The sequence below is a fragment of the Camelina sativa genome, chromosome 5 (assembly GCF_000633955.1).
Source record: "Camelina sativa cultivar DH55 chromosome 5, Cs, whole genome shotgun sequence".
NCBI lineage: Eukaryota > Viridiplantae > Streptophyta > Magnoliopsida > Brassicales > Brassicaceae > Camelina > Camelina sativa.
In genome coordinates this window covers 29,252,535-29,253,556 of record NC_025689.1, presented here as the reverse complement: position 1 = coordinate 29,253,556, position 1,022 = coordinate 29,252,535, and the positions used below count along the sequence as shown (strand labels likewise).

Below are 1,022 nucleotides of genomic sequence, written 5' to 3'. Positions count from 1 at the left end.
ACTTCTCAAGGCCATCCTCCAATTTGTATTGTTCTTCAGTTGACCATTCGCTAACCATGGAAGTATCATGCTTGGGACCAGAAACTAAATCAAGAGGATTCGAAGAACTTCCAGGAGAAGTAGCAGCATTGATCATACTCATCCCCAAGTAAGGACCCATAGGAATCATCTCAGAAGAGTTGTTAGTTTGGAAATTAAAAGCGTAACGGCTCATCATAGAATTCAAAGACTCCAACCCAGAATTAGATCGAGTAGCCATCCACATAATCAAAATACACAAACCCTATAAAACCCTTCACACCATCTAAACCCAAATTTCACAACTAAAACAAAAAAAGATTAAAACTTTAACAATCAGAAATCAAACCCTTCAAAATCCAAAAGCAAAACCCCAAACCCTCCTTTGATCAGATGTTAAAAAAGATACAAACTTTGAGCAAGTGAATCATCTTACGCCATGGAAGAGAGCAAAAAAGAAAGCTTGAAACTTCTTAACCTTCTCAATCCCAAGTCTTTTTTTTGTTTGTTAATTTCTAACGAAGAAAGCAAAATTTTGATTTTTGTTTACCAAATCACAACTTTTTTTTTTTTTTGAAGTTTGTGGAATTGCTTTTGGGTTTTTTTGTTTTTCTCTTCTCCTCTCTGTATTTGACAGCAGCCTTCTCAGCTTCTAATGCCAATGGAGGATGTTTTTTTAGACAAATAATGGAACAATATATATACTTTATGACTTTTCACCAAATTTCATGGAGAAAAATACTATACTATAAACTACTTATAAAAGATAAACCCAAATTAAAATCTATAAGATTTTTTACTATTTTCCAACTCAAAATGAATAAATTGTATGTAAAATGAGGGAAAAAAGAGGATTTTTTTTTTTTTTTTTGGGACTGAAAAGCAAAAAATGGGAATACAAATAGAGATTCTCTTCCTAATTGAAGGGGAGATAAGACTAAAGAACATATTCATATTTTAAACATTGTTTGGAATTTATTACAAAATTAGAATGGAAAAAAAAA

At 31.6% G+C, this 1,022-nt stretch overlaps 1 protein-coding gene across 1 annotated transcript in view; it reads right to left on the bottom strand.

The window, feature by feature from the left end:
- The window catches only part of LOC104787818, a 3,477-nt gene extending 2,707 nt beyond the window's left edge, over window positions 1-770 (bottom strand). The window contains exon 1 of the mRNA XM_010513464.2: window positions 3-770. Coding sequence (XP_010511766.1) covers window positions 3-265 — 263 coding nt within the window. The 5' untranslated portion in view covers window positions 266-770. The remainder of the gene's footprint in view (window positions 1-2) is intronic.